Source organism: Crocuta crocuta, unplaced genomic scaffold, assembly GCF_008692635.1.
Source record: "Crocuta crocuta isolate KB4526 unplaced genomic scaffold, BGI_CrCroc_1.0 scaffold145, whole genome shotgun sequence".
Classification (NCBI taxonomy): Eukaryota; Metazoa; Chordata; class Mammalia; order Carnivora; family Hyaenidae; genus Crocuta; species Crocuta crocuta.
This window is the reverse complement of record NW_027530857.1, coordinates 4,442,617-4,468,986: the sequence shown is the minus strand read 5'-3', so window position 1 is coordinate 4,468,986 and position 26,370 is coordinate 4,442,617. Positions and strand designations below refer to the sequence as shown.

Here is a 26,370-nt window from a genome sequence, read left to right as displayed (position 1 = left end):
CGATTTCTCACTGTAATCATATAAAAGAACAATTATTTTTGTTATTTATTTATTTTTTACAAATAGTTTATTGTCAAATTAGTTTCCACATAACACTCAGTGCTCACCCCCACAAGTGCCCTCCTCCATGCCCATCCCCTCTCCCCCCCACATCCATCAGTCCTCAGTTTTTGTCAGCATTCAAGAGTCTCTCATGGTTTGCCTCTCTCCCTTTCCCCCACCATTTCCGCCCTTCTTCTCCCCCTTGTTCCTCCGTCAAGTTCCTCCTAATCCTCCTATACGTGCAAACATATGATATTTGTCCTTCTCTGCCTGACTTATTTCGCTCAGCATAACACCCTCAAGGTCCATCCATGTTGCTACACATGGCCAGATTTCATTGTTTCTCATTGCCATGTAGTATTCCATGGTATAGATAAACCACATCTTCTTGATCCATTCATCCGTTGATGGACACTTAGGCTCTAAAAGAACAATTATTAAAACCACCAATAAAGACCCCCTATCTTCTTAGCATTTTGATTATTTCCTTCCAGCCTTTACTATGCATGTGCACGTTTGTAAAAATGGTAATTTTTTTTCTTTTTAAATGTTAATATTTTGAGACAGAGACAGAGTGTACTAGCAGGGGAGGGGCAGAGAGAGAGAGAGAGGGAGAGAGAATCCCAAACAGGCTCCATGCTGTCAGCACAGAACCCGATGTGGTGCTTGATCCCTGAGCCTGAGCTGAAACCAAGAGTCAGACACTTAACTGAAAGGGAGCCACCCAGGCACTCCTAAAAATGGGAGTCTTAGGTCATGGATTAGTTTTGCAGATTTGATTTTCGATTATATTGTAAGCATTTTCCAGTGTCCTTAAACATTCTTTGAAGACATTTTCGGTAGACACATATTAGTGCTACAATTTAATCATTCACCTCTTCTGGACCATTTAGGATGCTTCCAGCTTTTCCCTACTATTGACAACGGCTGAACATACTTATGAATTCATTTGATTTCCTTAAGGTAATTCAATTCCTAGGAATTTGCCCTATCATAGAATATAAACTAAAAAAAAAAATTCCTGCTTGAAATTTTACGGCTAAGTTGCCTTCCAGAAGGGGGATGTACCAATTTATACTCCCACGATCAGTGTGTAAGTGTTTGGTTTCAGACTGTTCTCAAAAACACATGGGCAACTCAAACTGCCAATGTGATAGGAGAGCAATTAGCTGCCTGAATCTGGCCTCGCCTGCAAAGAGGAAATAAGGGTTCTTCTTTCTGCTTCCCTCAGAAAACTCAATTTGTACCCTTCTGTGAGCGAGGCAGAAAAATGAGCTCACTTCCACGAACTTCAAAGGTATCACGTACCAGCTTTATTACAAGTAACTGCTGAGCCTCCTGAGGGGGAACAGTAAGTGTTGTGGTATTTTTAACAGCCCACATTCACAGAGAAAACACTAAGGACATTTGCTGCTGCGTGTATTGATATAAACATATTAGCATCACTAATAAAAGTGTGTCTTCAGAGATATCCTCAACCATTAAGGCCAGTCTAGCCCACAAAAACTTGATTACTTTCGGAATGACAAAATGTCAAGCCCCAGAATAATTTAAAGTATGAGTTTAGGTGTTTCCCCCAAATTAAAAACATATATATGTTGTTTGACACAAACACTGATCTCATCTAATCCCACTCAATTCCCGTCTGTGCTCTTATTCTAAAGACATTATAGGGGTGCCTGGGGGGCTCAGTCAGTTAAGCATCTGACTCTCGGTTTCAGCTCAGGTCATGATCTCACGGTTCGTGGGTTTGAGCCCTGAGTCAGGCTCTGTACTGACAGTGTGGAGCCTGTTTGGGATTCTCTGTCTCCTTCTCTTCCTGACCCTCCCCCACTCGTGCACATGCACGTGCTCACTAGCGCGCTCTCTCTCTCAAAATAAAAAAAAAAAACATTAAAAGTAAAGACATAATAAAGTAAGTTAAGCTCTTCAGTTTGGAGAACTCTCATCAGGCTGTTTTAAAACACCAGGTTCAAACTTCAAGACAGTAAGTACTTCAGGGGCACCTGGGTGGCTAAGTCAGTTGAGCATCCAACTTTGGCTCATGTCACAATCTCAGTTTGTGGGTTCAAGCCCCGCGTTGGGCTCTGTGCTGACAGCTCAGAGCCTGGAGCCTGCTTCGTATTCTGTGCCTCCCTCTCTCTCTGACCCTCCCCTGTTCATGCTCTGTCCCTCAAAAATAAATAAAAAACCATAAAATTTTAAAACTCTATCCCTCCACAAAACAAAATTTTTAAATTAAAATAAATGCAAGTGTTAAACAATCTCCACTCTGATGGGGAACTAGGGTTTCCCAGATGCTCATCATCAAAACAGACATGGGTAAAGAATCTCTGTAACTGACAAGTTGAGATTTAAAACATCTTATCAATTTCAGGTTAGTATGTGCCTCTCTGTTTATCCAAGACAGATCAATGTCAGTGAGGCACTGTGCATTTATGGTAGGAGGGGAAAAATAATGCTTAATAATGTTCTAGAATTCATTTTTAAAAATTTTTTAATGTTTCATTTATTCTTTGAGAGAGAGAGAGAGAGACCATGAGCAGGGGAGGGGCAGAGAGAGGGAGACAGCATCTGAAGCAGGCTCCAGGCTCTGAGCTGTCAGCACAGAGCCCAACATGGCACTCAAACTCACGAACTGCGAGATCAAGACCTGAGCTGAAGCTGGACGCTCAAATGACTGAGCCACCTGGGTGCCCCAATAATGTTCTATATTTAAAAATAAAAAAAGATATACGTTGAAGAACCAAATAGCACGGCCATCAAGCAGTTAGAGAAGTAAGTCTCACACAACTACCAGGAACAGACACATCTCTGTATCCTTCCCCAAACCACTGTGTTCTTTATAGTTCAAACATTCTATGACCTAGTGTGTAATGTCAGAGACTTCTTAATACAAAGAGATCCAAAAAATGCCCGAGGGGTGCCTGAATGGCTCAGTTGGCTAAGCATCCAGACTCTTGATTTTGGCTTGTTCGTAGGTTCAAGCACTGTGTCAGATCTGCACTGAGAGTGCACACCCTGCTTGGATTCTCTCTCTCTCTGCACCTCCCCCCTCACGTTCTCTCTCTCTCAAAATAAATAAACATTAAAAAACAATTTCCAAGCACAAACATCACTTGAGGAAAGACGTCATGACCACACTGCTGGAAGTCAAGCTGACACTGATTGATTTCCATTGTCCCCTTCTGTCAAAGTCCCCAGTTTTATGGACAGAACCGAGAGAGGAGGAGGTGTGACAAGAGTGGAGGTAAATGGGGACATTGCAGGTGTTCTCACCCCGCAGGATGGGAGGCAGGGGACAGCTGCTGGCCCGTCGGAAGTTATGCCATCACAGACCACTGTGTAATGCTGTCCGAGAACTGCCGTAAGTGATGATCACAAATTAGGTGGCTTAAAACCAGAAATGAATTACACCTACAAAGACCCTATTTCCAAATAAGAATACACGCAGAGGTTGAGATTGGAGGCACATTAATCAACCCGGTACATGATGATACATATGCTCACATGTGAACTTCCCAAACTAACCTGTAGTCGGTAACTGGGAGTACATTCCACGGTCATTGCTCATCCCTGTCTCCTATAAGCAGGCTTGGAATGTTAGGGGTTCTCAGCCAGTGCCTGCTGAGTGATGAATGTATGAACCTTTTGATTCAGCACCAAAGCCCTTCCTTGGAGTGCAGATCTGCTGAGTGAGGCATCTCTCTTACATAAGCCCCGTCTGCTACCTTCACAGTCATTTCCCCCGATGGGGACTGAGGAGGTAAAAACAAGTCAAGATGCCCGCCCTGGAGAGCAACTTTAGAGCAGAATCCTACAGGACTCTAGTCTTCTCTCGTCCCCTTCCAGCCTCCCTACCCCCTTTTCATTCAACAACCATTACTTGTGATACACTGAACTTGCCTTCGTCTCTTTTCAAAGGATGACTTGCTCTCCTTTCACATCCATATACAATCAGTTCATGTAGAGGTAGGGTGTTTATATAGAAATATATAGGGTCGCTAGGTCAGTTAAGCGTCCGACTTCAGGTCATGATCTCACAGTTCATGAGTTCGAGCCCCGCATTGGGATCTGTGCTGACAGCTCAGAGAGAGCCCAGAGCCTGCTTCTGATTCTGTCTCCCTTTCTCTCTGCCCCGCCCCCAACTTGTGCTATGTCCGTCTCTCTCCCTCAAAAATAAGCATTTAAGAAAAAACAGTAGTACAAACTGGAATAACCAAGTCTGGGGGAAGAAAGCACGTATGACACTAGTTGAGCGTACAGATCAACTGCGAGAGCAGAAGCACCCTGCCCACTGATGCCAAGCGTGCTGCCCACTGACGCCAAGCCTCAGGGAGCAGGACTTCCAGGTGATGGGCAGCACCAGGCAGCGAAAGCCTCCTACTGTGCTGGGTCCAAAATGCAGTGACTAACAGAAGTGAGGGGAGGGGACACGAAAGGGAGGGGTCGCCATCAGAGAAATCACTGTGTAAAGCAGTGATTCTGGGCTGGGTTGTGGAAAGTGAAGTAGCAGATTTCCACACAGACCAGAGTAAAAGGGCCTTCTAACCGGGGGAATGAGCAAGGCACAGGCACAGCGATGGGAACCGCCTGGCACGCACCAGGCCATCAGCTTTTCTGTAACGCTGCCCTAGGCACTGCGCGGCAGGGGTAGGCTGAAGGAGAATCAGGTCCATATCGTCATCTACGTTAGTATTCTAGAGCTTCGCGCTGGGTGGTACGAACAGCACTGACCGGGCAAGGGGCAGGGTAGAATGAAGGGCGGCCAGTTAGGAAAGTTGCAGACACGTGGCGGTCCCAAAATGGCGGCGATGGGCATGCAGAGCAGTGGACAGAGCCTAGTAATGACAGCCAGGCTGCCGACCCGACGGAACCTGGTGACATAGGGATGTGGGACGTAAGGGTGAGGGAGACAGGTTTCTGGGACTGCCACAGGCACCTGTCACAACGCTGTGCTCTTGCAGAACTGTCCCCTCTGTCTAGAACACCCTTCCTCCGACCTAAGCACACAGTTTCTCCCACACCTGGCATTGTGCCTGGCATAATGGGGACTCAAAACTGTTGCAGAACTAAATGAATGAATATATGCTTCATGCCCTAATAAAGAAAAGATGAGACAGAGGAGAAACAGAGTAGAAACATCTACTTTGGGCTGAAGTCAAAGTTTTTTGCTCACTCTCCCAACTAAATATGGCTGGAGGGGCTCTTCATTTGCAGCTCCTAGAAACACTGAAAAACAAACTCACAGACACTAGAGAATATCGCTCATTCATTTACGGAACACCTAATAAGCGCCAGGGGCTCTTCTAAGTATGTGCAGGTGTGGGTGTGGGTTACAGCTCCAGAGTGAAGCCAAAAAAATCAAGTTTGTTGGGGTGCCTGGGTGGCTCAGTCGGTTGGGTGTCCGACTTCAGCTCAGGTCATGATCTCTCGGTGTGTGGGTTCAAGCCCCGCGTCAGGCTCTGTGCTGACAGCTCGGAGCCTGGAGCCTGTTTCAGCCTCGGTGTCTCCCTCTCTCTCTGCTCGTGCTCTGTCTCTCTGTCTCTGACTCAAAGTAAATAAATAAAACATTAAAAAAATGACGTTTGTTGATTCAACACTACAGGGTGTTATGATCACTGTTTAAAAATTATGTTTAATGCCCTGGCTGTATTGTTATCTCTGCTGCTCCCGTATCTTCCACATACTGCTAATGTGTCATTAAGAAGGAGAAAGTTGTGAACTTGTTTCAGAAAATTTCAACATGCTCCACTATGTACAGGGAGGGAAAGGCAGAAAGGAGACAAGTCAGAGAGAAACGTAAAATCCCAGGAGCCCAAAGGTAGGAAGAACCGATGCATGAAAGACCAAACCACAGTCACAGAAACTTCAGGACTACAGTCTTTGTGCCCAAAAGCAACCCTCTGGCTTCCCAAGCATCTTCATGGTGGGACAGTTGAGCCGCAAAATTTGCAAAGTTCACAGAACTGAGCTGTGAGTTGCAACGCCTTTATTTCACTACCTACTCTCCAAAACTCATGAAATGAAGTCCAATTCAACCGGAGGGGAGACTCCAGGCTCCACCTGACCTCACAATGCTGCAGAGCGGGCCCAAACTCCCCAGGAAGGAACACGGTGAATATACAATGTGCTCTGCTTCGAGGTCCATTCCTCAAGATTCATACACAGGTGTTTCTCAACATCGACAAAGTTAGAATTTTCACTTCTCTGCCCACAGTGTTCACCAGGTGACCATCAGGAGAGGGGTGGCCCAGCAGGTTAAGGCCAAGGTGACAGACAAAACTTTTACATCCCAGCATGGAGACCCTCGCTGTGAGGGGTATTACCGTCTAGTCACTAGAAGCCTAGGGAATCTGGGGGAAGGGCCAGGGCAGGAACCATTTATCAGTTAGTATGAAGAATTTCTGCATTATTAACTAGTAGGAGATAAACACCAACTCTGTGTTAAAAGCCTTAGAACAGGGGTTGGGACACATTTTCTGTAAAGAGCATGATAGTAAATATTGTAGGCTTTGCAGGTCACACGGTTTTGTCACAACTACTCAACTCCACCGCTGTAGTTCAAGAGCAGCCAGAGACAACACGTAATAACTCAGGGCCCGGTTGTGTTCTAAAGTAACTCTACAAAATCAAGCGGCAGGACAAATCCAGCCCACGGGCCATCGGCTGCCACCCCGACGTTCCTACACGGCAATAACAACAGCCCTGCTTCAACCTTCGACCCCAACCTCATTAGCACAGTCTTACCAGCGGACGGAGCCAGCCACTGGGGTCTCCCACGCAGCCTTGATCTTTACAGACCCCAAGAGATGCAGTCAAAGCCTGTGGTCGAACCCTCCGCCCTCAAACGAATATACTCACCCAGAAAAATCTGTAGTGAGAATCCCATAGTGGAAGATGTATATTCGGCTGATGTGGCATATTGTAAGGTATCCCATTGCTACAAAAAAGGAGTATCTGGAAGCAGAAAAGAGAGGATCGGATGATTATGTGTGGCAGTAACACGATCGGTCTTCTCTTCCTCTCCCTCCCTCCCCACATGTAGTCCGTCACAAAGTCCCCTCTGCTCTGTCTGTAACCCAGGTGATCTCCTCCCCTCACGTTTACATTCACTGCCTGGGACCCTTCATCTCTTCTCACCTGCACCCTGACAGCACAATGGAGTCACCCAGGGGGCTTTACAAAGTGCCCATGCCTGGGTCTCGCCCCTGCTATTCTGGTTTAATTGGTAGAGGATACACCCAGCAGGTGCAATTCCAACGTGCAGCCAGAGCCGCAGACCAATGACCTGCAAGACCTGGCAGATTTTCCTCTTCACAGACCATCGAGTCTACGCAATGATCTTTTAATGTTTTATTTTTATTTCTAGGAGAGAGAGAGAGAGAGAGAGAGAGAGAGACAGAGAGAGAGACAGCGTGAACAGGGGAGGGCCAGAGAGAGAGGGAGTCACAGACTGAAACAGGCTCCAGGCCCTGAGCTGGCAGTCAGCACAGAGCCTGATGCGGGGCTCGAACCCACGAACCGTGAGATCATGACCCAAGCGAAAGTCGGACGCTTAACCGACTAAGCCACCCAGGCGCCCCTACACAATGATCTTTTAAACTACAGACCAGCATTAGGCCGCAGACGTCTCACTTCCTCAAATGCTTTGTTCTCTTGGGTTCTCTCCTTGTTTGCTTCCCGCCTCTCTGGTTAATTCTTCCAGAGCTCGTGCTTAGCTTATCTTCCTCCTCAGGTGTTAGCATTCCCAGTGCTGCTGGGCACCCCCCCACCCCCACCACACCCAAGCCCGAGGCTTCAGTTACCTCGGACCAGGGTCACTACCTGGCTTCCTTCAGAGACTGGCCCTGACTACTGGGGTATGAACCAGCAACACAAAGACAGGCAGACACACACACACACACACACAGAGACACACACGCATATCATTCAGAACATTCATCGATCTGTGATCACACATATGTGACGTTAAAGAACAAAAATTCAACGGAGTAAACTCTGAAGATCTAATTATATTTTTTTAAATGTCTGTTTCTAGGAGAGAGAGAGAGAGAGAGAGACAGCGCGAGCAGGGGAGGGTCAGAGAGAGAGGGAGTCACAGACTCTGAAACAGGCTCCAGGCTCTGAGCTAGCTGTCAGCACAGAGCCCGACGCAGGGCTCGAACCCATGAACCGCGAGATCATGACCTAAGCGAAAGTCAGATGCTTAACCGACTAAGCCACCCAGGCGCCCCTAATTATCTTTATTAAGCAATTTGTTGGTCTGGCAGCATCCCATTTAGCAAACAGACGGGAGCTGCAAGGAATTGCACAAAATGGAAGGTTTTTACAGGAAGGAAGGTGGAACAGGAAGTGACTAGGAAAAGAAAAGAAGGGATTGTTTCAGGCAAGACCACTTTCCCTGAGGAGGAAGGGTCTCCTTACGTGGACGACCTCCTCTTCCCTTTGAGAGATGGAGAGGGCCCATGGGACAGACTACCTCATTAGTGCTGACCAGAAAATTCCTGGCTGACCGGTGAAGACTTACATTTCTGGGGGAGGGTGAAATTGCATTAAGCCCCAGTTTGCTGAGTTGGCCTAAATGACTCCATTTGGGGTCTGCCATATTTTTAAAAAATCAATGGTAATCAAATTAACTGCAGTCTCCCTTACTAGACCAAAAGTACGATGAAGGCAAGAATGTCTTGTGTGTTTCACTCACCAGGGTGGCCTCCTGGGTGCTAAGTGAACAAAAACTAAATAAATATAACTCGTCTTAAAAGTCTCCAATGGGCCCACTGTCCGGTCGGTCACATCAAAACTCCTAACCGCAGCAGGTGACGTGCTTCATGCACAGAGCTCTACCTTTCCCTCGTGGATCCTCTCTGAGCACGCACCAGGTCCACTTCTCTTCAGACCACGCCGGCGCTCGCCCTCCGCAATTACAGCTGCCGTTTCCAGGCCAGGTGGCTTCCACACGCCCCTTCCTCGTCCCGCAACTCCCTCCTCCACCCTCCAGTCCGCCTAGGAACTGGCTAATCACCAGGGAAGGCTGGGCTGCCGGCCACTCCCCCCAGTGCAGGTTTGCTTTGCCCATCCCGCCCTACACCCAGCCCCATTCCTGTTCCGCTGCTGGTCGTTCTCTGGGGCTCCACACCAGCCTCGGAATCATAATGCCAAAATTACATGCATGTGTCTGTTATGCCAACTCACTGTGGCCTTGAGCACCCCAACCCCTGACCATAGAGGGGGTTCATGTGAGGTTAGCAGAAATGCACTGAAATGAGCACATTCAACATTTTAAACAGTGCAGGAGCCCAGCACAAACAGCCACAAATTTAAAGGTGTAACATTTAAACATGGGTCAACAAACAGAGACCATGTATGTTCTCAAATTAGATCGAAATTCACAAATTCAGGTTCAACTAACTCCTGAAGACCACAGCCTCGGAACAGGGAGGTAGGAATCGTCAAAATTCATTTGGGAGGGAGGGAGGACCGGGTAGGGAGCACAATAAAGCACTATGTAACTTTATGTTCTCTTTGCGAACAAAGAAACAAAGACGTTCGACACAAAATAAGACTTTCCCTGCCTCGGATCCATCCTTAACCCTTTCCCAAAGAGGAGGACGGTGAACAAAGCTAAGGACTAAGAGAAAACAACTCCCTGAATAGCTGGGCAAAAGTAGAAATGCTGTTAGTTAGGTCCTCCTGCTGCTGGCCGAGCTCCGTTTTCTTTCTCCAGCCAGTTCAGGAAGGTCAAGGCAAAAGCATGAAGTAGATACAAAAGACACATTCTCCCAGGGCCCTTTTGAATACAACCAGGCCTGCTTCCTCTTTCTCCTCAACAAGACCTACACCCATACCTTCCCCTGCCCCCCAGCCCAGCAAGGAAAGGGAGGTCAAGTCAAGAGTTCTAAGAGCCCAAGCCAGCAAGGAGAGGAGTTCAACTGAGTAGTTCTAACCAGCACCGTGTCCCAATACAATAGCACATTGTATTCGTGCTCTAGACACACCTGAAAAATCTAAGGAATCCAGGAGTGGTGGGGAGAGTACGTATTATATTCTGGAGACAGACCAACAGGATTTCAAATCCCAGCAATGGCAAAGCCAAAGTGGCAAGTCCAGGTACTAGCTATTTCAGGAAGGAGGGATGTGATAAAGACTAGGGCATGAGTGACGGGAACACTCCCCCGCTGACCTGGGTGGTGGTAACATGGATGTACTAATATGTGAAAATCCCCTGATCTGTATACCTGTTTACCTCTCTGACCTTTCATTTGTTCAACTTGGGGGGAAGGGGGAAAGAGAATGTGTATCCCACTGAATTGTCCTAGAGAAAATATGAAAAACATGAAAATATGAAATATTAAATATATTAAAGGATACAATAAGAGTTTATATATTAAAAATAATGAAACAACTTTTTTTAATGTTTTTGTTTTTATTTTTGAGAGAGAGAGAGTGCATGTGAGCAGGGGAGGGGCAGAGAGTGAGGGAGACAGAGGACCCCAAGTAGGCTGTGTGGAGACAGCAGGGAGCCTGACACAGGGGCTCGAACTCGGGAACTAGGAGATCATGACCTGAGCTGAAGTTGGACGCTCAACAGACTGAGCCACCCTGAAACATATCTATTTAAAAGAGCATGGCTCAGCACCTGTCACAAAGCAGGCACCCCCAAATTGGCAACTGTATCACCCCATTCTCACAGAGGCCATCTATATTCTGCTCCAGAACTATATTCTCCTCCAGACAGTCTGGATATGATCAGTTAACACCTGTGATTTCTGCCCAACATAGTGGCTTAGGCAGGAAAAGAGCTGGCACCCCAAGAATTCTCTACACAAGGAAAAAAACAAGATGTCTAGAAATGGGTTAACTCCCCCTAGTAGCAAAGACTGACCTTCCCTGCCCCCCACCCCACCCTTCCCAGCCACGTGATGGAACTCTTAAAACTGGCTCAGCACGAGGAAGAAAACAATTCACAAGAGAATCATGAAATCCTGATCCCGAAGAAACCTTAAGTTCGAACTATCACACACCCCACGTTTTCTAGGTGGGAAGTCTGATGTACACAGAAGCTGCACGCCCCGTCCAAACTCACACTGCCAGGTTTCCAGTCTCATGTTCTTTCCCTGCATCAAGAGGAAGCAATTTCCCTCCGTCAGGAACCATGAACCACTCCCAACTTCCGCAGTCCTGGCAAAGAAAGCACTGGTGCTGGACTCCTTTTTGGTCTTATGACCCGGCCCTCTGCTACCACAATATTATTGCGGTGCAGTCACAGCCTGTCCGTAAACTGCTCGGCTCAGCCAAAGGTGGAGCATTCCATTCCCGGCCAGAGGCGGACCCTGGGCTCCGCACGGAACAAGCAAGTGCCTGCAGGTTCCTGACCCTCTGAACAGCGGTCAGGATCAGGATCACACGAGTGTGGCGAGAGTGGACAAATCACCAGGTGTGAGGTAGTTAAGAATGTGCTACAGGATGCACCCGATTCTTACTAATTGTTGAATAGCTTCCAAACTCAAGTTTGGGTTTTCCCCAGACATTTTCACCTCCCACTAAAAACAGCATTTTGTCACAATAGGAAGCAGTCCCAAAGCCCATTCTTACCAAATCAGAAATATGGATTTCCTATCCCCCTTCTGAAGGAGTGACCCTATCCCTTTCAAGGAGAGCATTCAGAAGAGAGAGGATTATAATTCGATTTTTCATAGTTCATTTGGACACGAAGTTGGGTGAAAATAAAATTTTAAAGAATGCAAAAATATTTTCCCTGAAAACATTTTTTCACTTGAAAACAGGAAATTTATCATAAGTAATTTACAGATTATATATTAAAAAGTTAAATTTTAATGATTTTCAGAAGGAAAACTATCGTGCTAACAGTCTTCTTAATAAATCAGAGTTTTCAGGGTGCCTGGGTGGCTCAGTCGGTTGAGCCTCTAGGGATCAGAGACTCTTGATTTCAGCTCAGATCATGATCTCAGGCTCATGAGATCGAGCCCCGTGTTGCGCTCTACACTGGGGTCTATGCTGGGCATGGAACCTGCTTAAGATTCTCTCTCCCTCTGCCCCTCCCCCACTTGCACATGAACTCTCTCACACTCTTTTAAAAAAAAAAAATCAAAGAGCTTTCTGAAACTAAAATAAGGCATCTGCTTTTTCAGGGAAGTCATCAGAAAAGAAGTTATAACAGGACAAATGTCTTTTCAAAGGTATTCAGTCATTCATTCCATAAATATTTACGGAGACTTTACTTGTGCCAGATATTGTTCTGGGCTCTGTGGATACAACAGTGAAGTGTGTCTTCACACATTTCAGTGTCACGAAAAGAATCGATACTGGGGTTTCGCAAAGACCACAGCAAATGCACACAAAGCTAACAAAACAGGTACCCAGGTGTCTGAATCAATTATCCAAGCACATTGCCTTCAAGGCAGAATTAAGTGACTTCTCTACCTTTAAATCAAAATATCACAATTAAGATTATTTCTTCCTCTCTTGACAGCTGTAGTGTGCATATTTGAAGTATGCAAAGTTGTGACACAGGTCCACACCTGGGAAGCCACAGCCAAATTCAAGATAACAGACATATCCATCATCTGCCAAGTATCTTCCTGCCACTGGGATCCATCGCATCTCCCTGGGCCGCCCCACCCCCGGTAACGGCTGATCTGATCTCTGTCACTCCAGGTTAGTCTGCATTTTCAAGAAGAGAATGGTGTGTGGCTTCCTTCCTTCAGCCTACTTATTTTGAAGCTTCATCCCTATCACTGTGTGTTATCATCTTTCATTCCTTTTGCTTGCTGAGCAGTATTCCACCTCAGTGACCATCTGGGTGGTTCCCAGCTGTTTCTCTTCTGACGCGAGGGGCCTGCCAACATTTTCACAAAGCTTCCTTTGAATACTCCCAGCACCTAGGGGCCCCCATGTCTCCTTTCGTTAGAGAACTCCGGATACGCCACTGTGACGTGGGGAAAGCGCCCCTTTACCCGGGAAGCACATTTTGTAGGTCATGGGAAAAACCTCAGCTCGCACGGCTCCCTCCCAGAATCTTACCTGTGAATACTGGATACGCTTGCAGTGACCATGATCCCGTAGCACATTAACACCAGCACAAAAAGATGCACGGAGTACCTTGAAGACATCATGGAGACAGGAGGAGGAGCATGGAGTATCCTCCAAATGATCACACCCACTGGCCACCCACACAGTGCTCCCCCTCTGCCCCCACCAGAAAGCACGCAATCTGTCAACTCACGTTTAAGCAACAGAAAATAAATCAAGGAGTTTTGCTCTGTGTAATTAAGGTACTAGATCTTGAAGTGGCAGGAGGAAGTCATGACAGAGTGATGGTAATGCCAGGAATCCATAAATGGAATGCTTACACTTTGGCGCGCATACAACGGAGAGTCCAGAAGAGCTCCTTCTTTCATTAGAACTTTTGTTTTTTTTAATTTTAAAGCACCAGGACCAAAACTTATCTTTCGAAGATACCAAGATGTTTCCCTGGTAGCTGATGCAACATACTCTTCAGGTTTTCTCAAAATTTTATTTAAGGATGAACAGCAGTATTATAGTGTCCTGAATAAATTCACAAATCTCCTTAAGTCGTACTTGTAAGAAATCTTAGTTCCTAAAGCTTTTTCCCCAACAAGTGCTACTCCCGGGGCATTTGGCCTGCTTACCTGTTAGAAAAAAGAGTCATCTATAGGCTCTCGCTGTTGAGGAATGACTCGCATTTCCTAAGATCAGCGCTAAAACTCCTGTTTTACTTTATGCACAGCACTAACACCAATTACTACTGTAACGCAAGAAAAACATCAGTATCTACAACAGGCAGGGAAGGTTCCTCATCTAGAAAATGAAACCTTGCAGCATTCCACTTACATGACCCAGGGTAACATCAGTGGAAGCACACTTTCTAGAAAAATTCACCGAACTGACTTCTAATGGATAGTCAGTTTATTGGTTCTTACAATACATGGAGATTCCTGGAACATTTCCATCATTTTACAATAGGAGTAAATATACATTTCATTTCCTGCCGGGGAAATGCCAAGAATACTGCCTCAACACACCCGAACGGTAAATACTGGAATGTCTGAGGCTCATACTCACCAGCCAAAACAAAAGATGACAAAATAGATGCCAAAGATGGTGGCAAATGCATGCCGGACATCAGGACTGGTTTTACCAGGACTCAAGTAGATGCGGAACCAGAAAGCAGCGAACAAGGCAAAAAGTTGGCATGCTACAAAATTCACCTGTGTGGGAGGGAAAGGGGAGAGAGAGAGAGACTCAAAACCTTTATTTGCCCTTCTGCCTGTGTGTGAATTCTCTCTCGTCTGTTCTGATTTCCACAGCAGGGTACATCTGAGACTTGGACTTTCTCCTCAGCGGAGTGTTGTTTCAAAAGGTTCAGGAGATGGACCAGGTAACCAGGCCCTCATCAGGTGTAACAAGTGAGCAACCTCAGTTTCGTTCCCAATTTTTTTCATTTTTTATTTATTTTTGTTAATTTTTATGCTTATATATAATTTATTGTCAAGTTAGCTAACATACAGTGTATACAGTGGGCTCTTGGTTTCGGGGGTAGATTTCATTTCCAATTTTTCAAGACGAGCCAAGGTAGCTTTCTTACCCACAGAGGGCTTCTTAATGGAAAGGGCCTCAGTGACCATGAGGTCAGTTTGCTGGGTCTCTTTCTGCCACGTCCCCAGTGCTATACCCTAAGATAAAGCACGTGTTCTATAAGAGGCACAAATGAATCAAATCCATGACGCGTCCCTCATTTAATACCTAAGAAACTAAATGCTTCTCTCCAAAATCATCAACTGTCTGACTCCAGTTTTTCTCATTTTAAATGTACACCAAATTAAAAAAATAAAATTAAAATAAAAATAAATGAACGAGAGCGCAGCTCAAGTTCAAGGAGTGGCACTAAAAATCCACCCACACAAACAGAAACACTTCCAGTGCTACCTTGTCCCATTATTTAAATTAGGCAACAAATTTCCTTGGAAAAATCTCATTCATCTGTCTCTCAAAAATATTGTACCTGAGGGGCGCCTGGGTGGCTTAGTCGGTTAAGTGTCCGACTTTCGCTTAGGTCGTGATCTCGCGGTTCGTGGGTTCGAGCCCCGTGTCGGGCTCTGTGCTGACTGCCAGCTCAGAGCCTGGAGCCTGTTTCAGTCTGTGACTCCCTCTCTCTCTGACCCTCCCCTGCTCACGCTGTCTCTCTCTCTCTCTCCTAGAAATAAATAAAAATATAAAAAAAAAAAATATTGTACCTGAAAGAAAATATAAAATAATCCCGATACCCCTGCAAAAGAACGACTGACTTCACACAAAATCAAAATACATCAAGTGATGTAACCATTAATTACAAAAGAAAGAGCGGTTCAAACTTTTCAGAGTATTTGAAATGAAAACTTAGCTTTTAGAAGACACTTAACGGAAAAGAGATGGAGGATGTAAACACCTGAAGAGAGCCTCCAATTCAGCCTCCACAGTTTCTCACACAACAAAAAACTGTAGCTGTTGGTGGTGAAATTTATGAGGGTTCTGGGGGGAGGGACGGAGGCAGCAACATCAGCTCCACCTTAGCTCATTTTGTTTTCCCAGTAAAAACCAAGACGACCCTGGGCCCCTGATCATTCACAGGAAGACTCAGAGAATTTTCGGTTTCGTTTTTAAAAACTGTGCTGAGTTTCCCCTCTATCTGGAGATCACTCTTCACCGATATTTCCAAACACTTATCCCTGCTACTGCCCGCCCTCAGTTTCTACCTCAAAGACAGACAGAAGGTGAATTGTGATGTAGCCTGCATGATGCGGTCCTATCATTTTATGTAGCTTAAATACACCACCACCAACTCTCTCTCTCTCTCTCTTTCACTCACACACACACACACACACACACACACACACACACACTGGAGAGAAAAATAACCATCTTAGCCAAGTTCAAATGTAAAGGAATTGGCAACTGGAAGTTCAATGATCATCTGTAGGTGATCAACCACACATTCTTTCATTCTCTTGTCACAGCGGAATAGAGTCACTAAGGAGAGCACCCTCAGGGAAATTGGTTCCGCTCCCTGAGGTTTGCCAGTAATTACTGAGCACCCCTGTATGTGAGGAATGATCCAAAGGGTAGACTGGAGTTCTCAAGTGCAGTCCCCAGACCAGCAGGAGCAGCATCACCTGGAAAACCATCAGAAATGCAAATTCTCAGGGCACCTGGGCAGCTCAGTTGGTTAAGCATCCAAGTTCATTCAGCTCAGGTCATGATCTCACGGTTCGTGGGTGTGAGTCCTGTGACTCTGTGCTGACAGCTCTGAGCCTGGAGCCTGCTTTGGATTCTGTGTCTCCCCATCTCTCTCTGCCCCTCCCCCCTTGTACTCTGTGTGTGTCTCTCTCTCAAAAATAAATAAAACGTTAAAAATTTAAAAAATAAATGCAAATTCTCCTGCCCCACCTGAGACTTACTAAATTAAACCTTCCCAAGGTGGGTCCACCAGTCTGTGTTTTAACAGCTCCCCAAGAGATGGGGAGGCACAGTCACTTTGAGAAGCCCTGGGACAGAGGAGAAAGTAAGTACAGTGCCTGCCTTCCAGACCTTCTACTCTGAACCTACAAGTAATTGTAAAGTGTGAATTTAGTACATTATGATTATTCTCTTACATCAACCCTCTTTAGATCCAAAGTAAATAATGAGAAGTTTCATGGTTAAGGAACAATGAGACTCAGGCTAATAATCAGGGGAAAAAGACTATTGAAACAGGTAAAAATTGAGGTGGGGGAGCAGGTAAGGACTTTAAAAATACTGCTGTCTGGGGCACCTGGGTGGCTCAGTTAAGCATCCAATTTCAGCGCAGGTCATGATCTCTCAGTTCGTGAGTTCGAGCCCTGCTTCAGGCTCTGCACTGTCAGTATGGAGCCTGCTTGGGATTCTCTCTCTCCCTCTGCCTCTCTCTCTCTTAAAATAAATTTGAAAAAAACATTAAAAAAATACTGCTGCCTAGGTCCTATCCCCAACCATTCTGACATGACTGGCCTGACAGACATCAGGACTTTCTGAGGCTTCCAGGTGGTTCTGATATTCAGGCAAGATGGAGAGCACCTGACTGAGAAGTATAACAAAAGAGATCCTCAGAGGTACCCAGGAGGAAGTAGGCTTTCTCATAAAGAAGAAAAGCACAAATAAAGGACAAGGAGATTAGACTGTGGAGGCCGTGGGGCAGGGATGAGATGGAACAGATTTAAGCTCAATGGCTGTTGTCACTCAACTGGCCGAGGTACCCTCAGCCTCCTGACAGTCTCATCAGCTTGGCTTGTCTTAACGAAGGTGGGCTTTCCAACACACTTCCAGGAATGAATAAGGCTCACGGTGGGGAAACTACATCTGATCTTGTCACCCTAGTGATTGGTAAAGAGGGAAGAAAGATGCACTGGGTCACTGAAGCAATCTGCCATTTTTCAGCCATCATAATCTCTTGTGTAATCAACTGAACACCCTAGTTCTGACTCTCGGGTGTCAGCTGGGTGATCTGAGGTAATTCATTGATTAATTCTACAAACATTTACTGGTTGATGCTATATGCCAGATACTGGGTACTGCAGGGAAGATACTGTCACCACCAGCAAGTCAAGGAAAGAAGACTTATATGCTCTGGGTTTCAGTTGCTATTTTTGGGGTGTGGGGTGCAAAACGTGTGCATTGGGAGACTTAGTCTCTAATGGTCTCTGATCCTAATCTAACCCAAATCCTTTCCCCTAACTGGTAGTGGTTAATGCCTAAATGCGACACCGTTAGGGACTAAAAGCTTCCTCCTACACACAGACAAAAACCACACCCTTATCCTCACCCTGGGAGTGAGTCACGGATGGCTGGATGGATGTTCCTTGCCAAACTGTTCCAAGGCAAAAGTGGAAACACACACACAGCAGCACCACTTAGTTCTCGAAGGAGGCTTCTACCAGAATTGCTTTTCAACTACCAGATGTACATCTTAAAAGGCACAGCTGAACCACAGTTAGACACCTCTTCACATGCATTAGAATGGCTATTATTTTTAAAATAATGATAAGCGTTGGCAAGAATGAGGAGAAATTAGAACCCTTGTATGCTGCTGGGTAAGAATGTATGATGGTGCACCCACTGTGGAAAACAATATGGTGGATCTTCAAAAAATTAAAAATATAATTATGCACGACCCAGCAATCTCACTCTTGGGTATTTGCCCAAAAGAACTGAAAAAAAGGGGTCTTGAAGAAATATCTCCATCCATGTTTGTAGCAGTATTATTCACAATAGCCAAAATGATGGAAGCACCCCAAGTGTCTATCAATGGATGAATGGGTAAAAAAAAATGTAAATATATACAATGGAATATTATTCAGCCTTCAAATGGGGGAAATTCAGACACATGCTACAACTTGGATGAACCTGGAGGGCATTATGCGAAGTGAATAAGTCAGTTACAAGAGGACAACTATTCTATGATTCCACTTAAAAGAGGTACCTAGAATGCAGTCGTTAATTTCATACAGACCGAAAGGAGGACAGTGATTCCCAAAGACTGAAGGGTGGAGGGAAGGGGATTATTGTTTAATGGATACAGAGGTTCAGTTTTGCAAGATGAAAAGAGTTCTGGAGATGGGTAGTGGCGATGATTGTGTAACGATGTCATGTCCTTAATGTCACTGAACTATACTATGTGCTTAAAAATGGTTAAAATGGAAAATTTCATATTTTGCATATTTTATCACAATTTTTTAAAAAAGTATAGGCCAAAGCATGACACCAATTTCTTTGCATTTGCAACTTCTGTGCCAACGGTGGCATGCTGCCATGACAACAGTTCATACAGGAACAGAATGAGATCCTGGCTCCTTCCCTCTCCATAGGGCCATCAAAATTAGAAGCATTGTTTTTCAGAAATACATCCCAAAGTGGCTTTGATTTGATGTATAGGATCTGCTTCCAAATAACCTTGAAGGGATGGGTAGAATGGAGTGAGTATAAATCAGTGGTTCTCAACTGGGGATGATCTGCCCCCCTCCCAGGAGACGTTTTTGGTTGTCATAACAGAAATGGCAGTGTGGGGATGCTACTGCTATCTAGTGGGTAGAGGCCAGGAAGACCACAGAACGTCCTAAAGGGCAGAGGACAGCCTCCCCCAACAAAGAATTTCCTGGCCCAGAACATCAGTAGAGCTGGTATTAAATCATGGTATAAATGGAAGACTGGCCATGAGTTGAAAACTGAGTGCTGGGTACATGAAAGTTCATTCTACTAATTTCTCCACTTTGGTGTATGTTTGAACTTTTCCATAATAAACTAGTTTTATAAATCACCCAACTCTGGAGGGCAAATCATCAGCCTGGGATGATACAGATAATAAACTCTGATGACTGCAAGCAGCTGAAACCAAGAAGGTCTCTTTATCCAAACTGGAGAAACGCTAAGTTAATAAAGTAATATATATAAGTACAGAAACAAACTAAAACAATAAACGGATCATGTCTTCCCAAATAGCAGGGGGGGGGGTGTAAATAAAGCCTGTTAGGAAATGACCCAACTGCTGTTAAGAAGAGAATCAAATTACAACAATTAACAAGAGAAAAAAGATCTTCCTTCAATAATAATCCTCAAATGAAGTCATTGATCCTATCCCACAACCAGCAACAGACTTAGTGTTGTCAACAAAGAGCCCAGACCCCCAGCTGCAAAAGGATCCACCACTTACTGGTTGAAGAGTGACAAAAGCTTGCTGCATTTGGACTCTTAGCTCATGTGATGGACGTAATAATAGTGGTACCAATGCACAGGGTTGTTGGGACAGAAGAATAGATAAGACTACTTGAAACAGCTCCCAGCACTGATAAGCACTTGCTAGTAATATCATTCTACATCTACTCAGTTAACATCCAAATTGTGCACAGAATAACTCCATACACAGTAACTGCTGTTGAACTATTAAGAACTGGCTTCCTTATATCTTTGGTTAGGTTTATTCCTACATATTTTGTGTTTTGTTGTGCAATTGTGAATGGGATCAGTTTCTTGATTTCTCTTTCTGTTGTTTCATTATTGGCTTATAAAAATGCAACTGATTTCTGTATGTTGATTTTGTACCCTGCAACTTTGCTGAATTCATGAATGAGTTCTAGCAGGCTTCTGGTGGAGTCTGTCGGGTTTTCTATGTAGAGTATCATGTATGATGAAAACTTATGAAGGAAATTGAAGAAGACACACAGAAATGGAAAAAGATTCCATGCTCATGGATCGGAAGAATAATTATTGTTAAAATGTCATTACTACTCAAAGCAATCTACTCACTGAATGCAATCCCAATCAAAATTGCACCAGCATTCTTCTCAAAACTAGAACAAACTATCCAAAAATTTGTATGGAACCACAAAAGACCCTGAATAGCCAAAGTAATACTGAAGAAGAAAACCAAAACGGGAGGCCTCACCATCCCAGACTTTAGCCTCTACTACAAAGCTGTCATCATCAAGACAGTATGGTACTGGCACAAAAACAGACACATAGACCAATGGAACAGAATAGAGAACTCAGAATTGGACCCACAAATGTATGGCCAACTAATCTTTGACAAAGCGGGAAAGAGTATCCAATGGAAAAAGGACAGTCTCTTTAACAGATGGTGCTGGGAGAACTGGGCAGCAACATGCAGAAGAATGAAACTAGATCATTTTCTCACACCATACACAAAAATAAACTCAAAATGGATAAAGGACCTGAATATGAGACAGGAAACCATCAAAACCCTAGAGGAGAAAGCAGGAAACAACCTCCTTGACCTTAATAGCAGCAATTTCTCACTTGACACATCCACAAAGGCAAGGGACTCAAGAGCAAAAATGAACTATTGGGACCTCATCAAGATGAAAAGCTTCTGCACGGCAAGGGAAACAATCAATAAAACTAATAGGCAACCAATAGAATGGGAAAAGATAGTTGCAAATGACATATCAGATAAAGGGCTAGTATCCAAAATCTATAAGAACTCACGAAACTCCACACCCAAAAAAACAAATAATCCAGTGACAAAATGGGCAGAAGACATGAACAGACACTTCTCCAAAGAGGACATCCAGATGGCCAACAGACACATGAAATGATGCTGAGCATCACGTATCATCAGGGAAATGCAGATCAAAACCACACTGAAATACCACCTCATGCTGATCAGAGTGGCTAAAATGAACAAATCAGGAGACTCTACATGCTGGCGAAGATGTGGAGAAACAGGCACCCTCCTACACTGTTGGTGGGAATGTAAACTGGTGCAGCCCCTCTGGAAACCAGTGGGGAGGTTCCTCAAAAAATTAACAAGAAAACTCCCCTATGACCCAGCAATAGCACTGCTAGGATTTATNGAAGGGGAAAGATAGTGGGGGAGAGGGAGGGAGGCAAACCATGAGAGACTCTTGAATGCTGAGAACAAACTGAGGGCTGACAGGGAGGTAGGGGAAGGGGGGTGATGGGCGTGGAGAAGGGCACTTGTTGGGATGAGCACTGGGTGTTATATGGAATCCAACTTGACAATAAACTATGAAAGGGAAAAAAAAAAAAAAAAGAACTGGCTTCCCCAGTCTCCTCCCTGCTGCCTTTGTACCGATTCCCTTTCCCACCCAACGTTCCGGCAGCTGCCAGAATTTTCCATGTGTCCTTTCTTCCACAGGGAGAGGCAATACCGCTTATGACAAAGAGCCAATCTCTGGGTTTTCCAGCTCCCTAGTGGGGTTTTATAAACTAAAAGCAGAGCTCAATCTGAAAAAGTCAGAGCAGTCTACAAATGCAGGAAAGATAGGGTTTTTTCCTTCTGAAAATTCTAAAAACTTGTCTTGATATAGATAAAGAGCAAAATGGAAGAATTTAAAGCACTGAGCGTCTACTACAATCATGGAGGGGAGAAAAGTTCTTAATGATGAAATGGTTATTTTTCTGCCCAAGAAGAGAGACGGTCCGGACAGTGCACTGAAGGAGGGTCTGTGGGGCAGGACCAGCAGCCTGATATAGTGGGGGTGGGAGGGTGACAGCAGAGACGGTGGGGCCTCAGAAAGTGATGGGCGCCTGGAGAAGTCGGGAGGGATGACACAGGTGTCACCGCTGCAGATCGCCCGTCTGGCTTCCCAGCATGCAGCCCTGGGACACAGCCAGGATTGCTTCCAGAAGGCCCAGAGGCTGATGAAATAGATGGACCCCAGGCCATCCCTCAGGCCCATCTCCCAGGCTCTAGAACAGCAGAGAGGCCGGCAGAGAGCTGGGAGGCCTCAGAGGGTCTTGCAGTTGCGTCCGGGAGAATGTTGAGTGTGAACCTGCGAGCCACGGAGGGTGCCGCAGGGGACAGGCGAGAGAGCAGCACCAGGAGCCACGGAGGGCACTGCAGCGGACAGGCGAGAGAGCTGCAGTGAGAGCCTGATGCCGAAGGCCACACGGAGAAGTTCCACTCAAGCAAAGGCCAGCAAGGCCCCAACAGCACAGGGACCCCAGGCCCTCACCGAGGCTACAAAGGTCTGTAGACCCCTCAGGCCTTACCTGATTCCCAGCCATAGAGGGAGAATAACTTTGAACATAACCAGCCTTAAACAGGAAGGAAGCAGCCTATAACTGGCAATGTAGCTTGAAAGCGAAATTAAGTTTAATAGGGAGAAACTGAAAAGTTACAGTTTTTGCACATTTTCTTTGGCTATAAGTTTTCGACCCATCATTATCACGATGATTAGAGATGTGCACAAAAAACTACTTAGCTCAGTATTGTTTCTAGAAGAGGAAGGAACCTAAAAGTTCAACAATTAGTGAAGACATTAGTTAACACATGAAGGAAGTCAAGGATGCTCCCTGGATTATAATCTTTTTTGAAAGGACTGTGGTGGTGTTTGCCATAAGCCATATTTCCAACCAACTCCTGGAAATCTATTCATTGGATGACAAAAAAGCAGAATGCTAAAAAAAAATGTTAAGGCATATTTACAAGACAGAATGACGTAAGATCTACCTAAACATAGGACAAGGATACTAATTAATGGTAAACCTATGCAATAGGGCAGTATTAGTGGGTTGCCTGTGTGGCTCAGTTGGTTAAGTGTTTGACTCTCGTCTTAGGCTTGGATTGTGATCTCACGGTTTGTGGGTTCAAGCCCTGCACTGGGCTCTGCATTGACAGTGCCTAGTCTCTTGGGATTCTCTCTCTCTGCCGCTCCCCTGTTCACTCTCTCTCTCTCTAAATAAATAAATAAACATCTTTTAAAACATCTAAAAATGAGCATTATCAAGTACCTATAATCAAATGAAAAGAATTTAACTAATTTAAAAACACAGAATATAAAATTGTGGGGTGGCTGGGTGGCTCAGTTGGTTAAGCGCCCAACTTCGGCTCACGTCATGGTCTCATGGTTCAGGAGTTCAAGCCCTGCTTCGTGCTCTGTGCTGACAGCTCAGAGCCTGGAGCCTGCTTCAGATTCTGTGTCTCCCTCTCTCTGCCCCTCCCTGGCTCATGCTCTGTCTCTGTTTCTGTCTGTCTGTCTGTCTCTCTCTCCCCCAATCCCTCTCTCAAAAAAACAAAAATAAATAAACGTTTTAAAAATAATAATAAAATAAAAAATAAATAAAATTGTATCTATGCCTATAACTGTGTTAAAAAACACAACAGTGGCATTAAAGAAACATGCAAACATAACATGGAAAATGGAATTTGGTGGTTTTGTCAGAGTGACAGGAATCTGAGCAAATTTTCTGCAAAAAATTTGTTTACAGTTTATAGTTGTAAATTTCATGTAGAATTTCTGATACACACACACACACACACAATCAAGGCAACCTAAGAAACCCAAAATATTCTGTATTTAATAATTCTACCCACTCTAGCCACAAGGTTGCATGTATTATCACCCGCTATAGCTAACATTTAGGAAGGAGTTAGCCATAAATTAAAAAAAAAAAATTAACCTGTAAAAAGTTTCCTCTTAAAGAAAAACATGTTTTACAGGCGGTAAAATGTCAAGGGTAACAGTGTGGACAGCCAAGGAGAATAAAAATATGCACCATGATGCTCTTGAATAAACCCTTCACATTTAGAAGGAACATGCGTGGATGTCTTGACTTTGGGGCTGACGGACCCCCTCCCGAGCAGAAAAGAAAGCCACACTTTCATCTGTGATATGCAACAATGTCCTGTGCACAACTAGAGTGTTGTGTGGGGCCTATGCCCAAGGAAACAGTGGAGCACAGCGGTTTTGAGCAGACTCTCAGGACGAAGCCTGGCATACCTCACATTCAACAAGAGCTGGAGTTCCACAGCTCTTGCAAGATTTCAAAGTCACGACCAGGAAATAAAACACATGCCAACAGCTTTGACTCCTTATGTCACCAAAGCAGGGTCAAAGCGTGCTGCTGTGTTCAAACGTAGGTCTCCAATCCCTCTGCTGTGATGTGCTGCTGGAAAGATTTATTTAGGGATCTCTGTTCCGCGGTCTTCAAACTCTTGCAACAAGAAATGAACTTTGCCAGGAGCAAGAAAGCACTGCCTTCCTCCTAATGAAGAGATGTGAGCAGTCTATTTTTAACAAACAGCAAATATTAACAGTCCAAAATTATTTCCTCCATGACAGTGGCTCACCAATGAGGTGCAGGCGACTGTCCAGGCCTGGAATGTTTCTCTCAGCAACACTGCCTTATATGTTCCCAGACAAAACCAATCTAATTAAACAATTCCTTATTTAAAGGCGAGCCATTCCCTCCTCCACAAACAGTGCTCTTCTGCATTGCCTCCTACGAATAAAAGTGGTGGGGGGGAGACTACGAGAAATCCAATTCCCTTCTGTACCCCAGAACAAAAGATGTTTGTTGCCACACTCTTCAGCTACTTTCAGTTTTCAAAGAGAGCTTTGTTACACTTTTGTCCCAACCTCCCTGGAATGTCAACAAGAACTGCTTTTTTAAAAAAAAAAATTTTTTTAATGTTTATTTATTTTTGAGAGAGATAGATGGAGCATGAACAGGAGAGGGGCCGAGAGAGAGGGAGACACAGAATCGGAAGCAGGCTCCAGACTCTGAGCTGTCAGCACAGAGTCCAACACGGGGCTCAAACCCACAGACCAGGAGATCATGACCTGAGCTGAAGTCGGACACTTAACCAACTGAGCCATCCAGGTGCCCCATAACATACAAGTTTCAAGTAATAACAATAGGGATTTATTGGGAATGTACATTTACTGAGCTCAACAAACCTTGGCTGTTACTCTATATGTTTCACATCCATTACCTTGTTTAGTCTTAGCGAGCCTCAATGTCCTGCTGAGGAATCTTAGATACAAGGTGAAGGTCATGATCTCATGGCTTGTGGGTTCGAGCCACACATCGGGCTCTGTGCTGACAGCTCAGAGCCTCAAGCCTGCTTCAGATTCTGTGTCTCCTCTCTCTGCCCCTCCCCTGCTCACACTCTGTCTCTGTCTGTCTCTATCTGTCATAAATGAATAAAACATTAAAATAAATTTTAGAGATGTTCAGACATTGCCTAGGATTGTCTCTCAAGATCTTAATCTTGTAGGATGGGGAGGCGGGACCTGGATCACGCTGCTGGGCTCAAACTTCTGTCCAGCAACTGTTCTCTGAGGCTTACCCAGACCTTCTCTCTGGAGTTTGTATACGCACATCAGAAGCTTCCTTCCCTCAGTTCAGAGGACATCATCCAGTCCCTCTGGAGCGAGATAGCCCTCCTATTAATTCTCAGGGGGAAAATCCTGTATTGGTTAGTTTAGATTGCTTAGAAAGACTTGTGGCCTACCCTATGCTGTAAATATCATATCATGTATTAGTTATGATTTAGAATGAAAACCCTTTAAAAATGAATTCCAGGGGATACAAGAGCAAAAAATATTTATGCTGTCCATTTAGCCATGGCAGAGTAAAATCTTAAAATACATGGGTGACATGTTTTATAAGGACCTGCCTCCAGCTTGCCTCCCACCCAGCAAATCATCTAATCCTTGGCCAAGGAGGCAGGGAAGACTGACCAGAACTTGGGACCACTCAAGGAGTCCTGAAAACTCTGTCCACGAACGCCCACCCATGTCCTCGGGAGGTGTGAACTCCCTACCATAACTAACTCCATCGTTAGCTGGTTGAAAGTGACAACAAAGGGGCTCCTGGGTGGCTCAGTCGGTTAAGCGTCCAACTTTGGCTCAGGTCATGATCTTGCAGTTTATGGGTTCAAGCCCCACATTGGGCTCTCTGCTGTCAGGACAGAGCCTACTTCAGATCCTCTGTTCCCTTCTCTCTGGCCCCCTTAACACTTGCACTCTC

General features: G+C 45.0%; 1 protein-coding gene across 1 annotated transcript in view; it reads right to left on the bottom strand.

Annotated features, from left to right (window-relative positions):
- Window positions 1-26,370, bottom strand: part of MBOAT1 (membrane bound glycerophospholipid O-acyltransferase 1) — a 115,017-nt gene that overhangs the window by 37,369 nt on the left and 51,278 nt on the right. Inside the window, exons 3-5 of the mRNA XM_077769595.1 lie at window positions 14,149-14,294; window positions 13,087-13,164; window positions 6,907-7,002 (exon numbers count right to left, since the gene is read on the bottom strand). Coding sequence (XP_077625721.1) covers window positions 6,907-7,002; window positions 13,087-13,164; window positions 14,149-14,294 — 320 coding nt within the window. The remainder of the gene's footprint in view (window positions 1-6,906; window positions 7,003-13,086; window positions 13,165-14,148; window positions 14,295-26,370) is intronic.